The sequence below is a fragment of the Brachypodium distachyon genome, unplaced genomic scaffold (genome assembly GCF_000005505.3).
Source record: "Brachypodium distachyon strain Bd21 unplaced genomic scaffold, Brachypodium_distachyon_v3.0 scaffold_12, whole genome shotgun sequence".
Classification (NCBI taxonomy): Eukaryota; Viridiplantae; Streptophyta; class Magnoliopsida; order Poales; family Poaceae; genus Brachypodium; species Brachypodium distachyon.
In genome coordinates, this window is record NW_019841144.1 from 1 (window position 1) to 2,677 (window position 2,677).

At 45.3% G+C, this 2,677-nt stretch overlaps 1 protein-coding gene across 1 annotated transcript; it reads left to right on the top strand.

The window, feature by feature from the left end:
- The first annotated feature begins 144 nt into the window (after window positions 1-144).
- LOC100844543 (elongation factor 1-alpha) lies at window positions 145-2,342 on the top strand. The gene is made up of 2 exons (XM_003581641.4): window positions 145-641; window positions 1,214-2,342. The coding sequence occupies exons 1-2, from the start codon at window positions 180-182 to the stop codon at window positions 2,093-2,095; spliced, it is 1,344 nt and encodes a 447-aa protein (XP_003581689.1). The 5' UTR covers window positions 145-179; the 3' UTR covers window positions 2,096-2,342.
- The last annotated feature ends 335 nt before the right edge of the window (window positions 2,343-2,677 follow it).

Genomic DNA, 2,677 nt, shown 5'->3' on the forward strand with positions numbered 1-2,677 from the left:
ATAACGATTAATAGATTCAATAGATCTAGTCGGTGCCTGCTGTCCCACTCGTTCTTGTGCTTTTCCATCTGACTACCCATCTATTTGTAGTTCTGTATCTTATATAATTTTGTTGACATGTTGATGGTGACGATATACTGTTTTCTAATCCCTGTTACTTCGATGCTGCAGTTTCAGCCATGGGTAAGGAGAAGACTCACATCAACATCGTGGTCATTGGCCATGTCGACTCTGGCAAGTCGACCACCACTGGCCACCTGATCTACAAGCTTGGAGGTATTGACAAGCGTGTGATCGAGAGGTTCGAGAAGGAGGCTGCCGAGATGAACAAGAGGTCATTCAAGTACGCGTGGGTGCTTGACAAGCTGAAGGCTGAGCGTGAGAGAGGTATCACCATCGATATTGCCTTGTGGAAGTTCGAGACCACCAAGTACTACTGCACCGTCATTGATGCCCCTGGACACCGTGACTTCATCAAGAACATGATTACCGGTACCTCCCAGGCTGACTGTGCCGTGCTTATCATTGACTCCACGACTGGAGGTTTTGAGGCTGGTATCTCCAAGGATGGCCAGACCCGTGAGCATGCCCTCCTTGCTTTCACTCTTGGAGTGAAGCAGATGATCTGCTGCTGCAACAAGGTATATTTGATATTCAATTTCTCTATGCGTCTGTATGTTGCTTTTTAAGATTGTTCTAATAAATTTCATATCCCTGCTTAAGCGTTGTTATCCAGTTGATAAGGACTTCAGAATAACTTTGTAAATGTTCAGTAACATTCAGCCATGTAATGCTTTGCTATCTACATGATGTGAACCTTCAGAATGACTTGGCCACTGGCACTATAGTTTCCTTGAAAATTGAGCACCATTTATCTTATTATGAGTTGTCTGCTTTCAGAGTAGCACTTCCCTGTGTAGTTAGTACATCACTGTTTATCTTCCTTCCAAAAGTCAGTTGATTTTATCTCATGACTTTACTGTGTTGTTAGAGCATTGGTGTTTATGTTGTGTACGCTGCTGACCTGGAATCATAATATTTTCCTACAGAATGCAATTGCTTGTGTGCTCAGTACCTCTTATCCTACAATCAAATGTTTATTTGTACTATATAAATGTTATTTCTTGTTTTAATGCATCTTCTTTTCATTAGCTAGTACTTAATTTTTGCCTGCTGTATTTAACTGATGGGATGCTCTGATGATCTGTTCTAGATGGATGCCACCACTCCCAAGTACTCGAAGGCCCGTTATGATGAAATTGTTAAGGAAGTCTCTTCCTACCTCAAGAAGGTCGGCTACAACCCTGACAAGGTCCCCTTCGTCCCCATCTCTGGTTTTGAGGGTGACAACATGATTGAGAGGTCCACCAACCTTGACTGGTACAAGGGCCCTACCTTGCTTGAGGCACTTGACCAGATCAATGAGCCCAAGAGGCCCTCGGACAAGCCCCTGCGTCTTCCCCTCCAGGACGTGTACAAGATTGGTGGCATTGGAACTGTGCCTGTTGGCCGTGTTGAGACTGGTGTCATCAAGCCTGGTATGATTGTTACCTTCGGTCCTACTGGTCTTACCACTGAGGTCAAGTCCGTTGAGATGCACCATGAGGCTCTCCAGGAGGCCCTTCCTGGTGACAATGTTGGCTTCAACGTCAAGAACGTTGCTGTGAAGGATCTCAAGCGTGGGTTTGTTGCATCCAACTCCAAGGATGACCCTGCCAAGGAGGCTGCCAACTTCACCTCCCAGGTCATCATCATGAACCACCCTGGTCAGATTGGCAACGGCTACGCCCCAGTGCTGGACTGCCACACCTCCCACATTGCTGTGAAGTTTGCCGAGCTGGTGACCAAGATCGACAGGCGATCTGGTAAGGAGCTGGAGAAGGAGCCCAAGTTCTTGAAGAACGGTGATGCTGGTATCGTGAAGATGATTCCCACCAAGCCCATGGTTGTGGAGACCTTCGCCATGTACCCTCCTCTTGGTCGTTTTGCTGTGCGTGACATGAGACAAACAGTTGCTGTTGGTGTCATCAAGGGTGTGGAGAAGAAGGACCCAACCGGCGCCAAGGTCACCAAGGCGGCTGCCAAGAAGAAATGATTTGTTCTGTGTTGGGGATTGAGATGTCTGGCTGCAGTTTTAGTGTTTACTAAGTTTTGTCTATGTGCATTGCTCGTATTGCTGAGACTCTTGAAACTATGTAAGCAATGTTCATGTCTGTCGTTTAAATACTGTATTCCTATTTCGGTTCGGTTAAAACCTGTGTGCTATGATGCTTGTGTCCTTTTAACTTCTCAGGGATCTGATTGCTTAGATTGAACTTAGTTAACTCATGTTCTGTTTCCTTGATTTCTTCGCAATTTGTTTTTGTTCTGCTATTCCATCTTTATGTAGCAGCGTAGCCTGTAATCATGTGATACGTTTATGTCCTAATTTTTCTTTTTTCACTGTTCTCCGTTTTTCTGATTAGAGGTTGGTAGGTTTCTCCGCTTCTTTCGTCCGCAGCAGATTTTCCACTTGTTGCCGCTGGCTTGAAGCTAGAGTACATGGTAATGTCAACCTAAATTACTCTTGTTTTGTTCCACTGAAATGTAACTCTACTTTCTTGGCTATCTCGACGTTGGCCTCTTAATCCGAGGAGAAGGGCACGTCTCCACAACTTAATTGGAGACTCCTTTAACC

Bases quoted from the DNA above. Each gene is read 5' to 3' on its own strand.
- LOC100844543 (XM_003581641.4), top strand. From the start codon at position 180: ATGGGTAAGGAGAAGACTCACATCAACATCGTGGTCATTGGCCATGTC. The intron at 642-1,213 runs GTATATTTGATA...GATCTGTTCTAG, and splicing joins TGATCTGCTGCTGCAACAAG to ATGGATGCCACCACTCCCAA.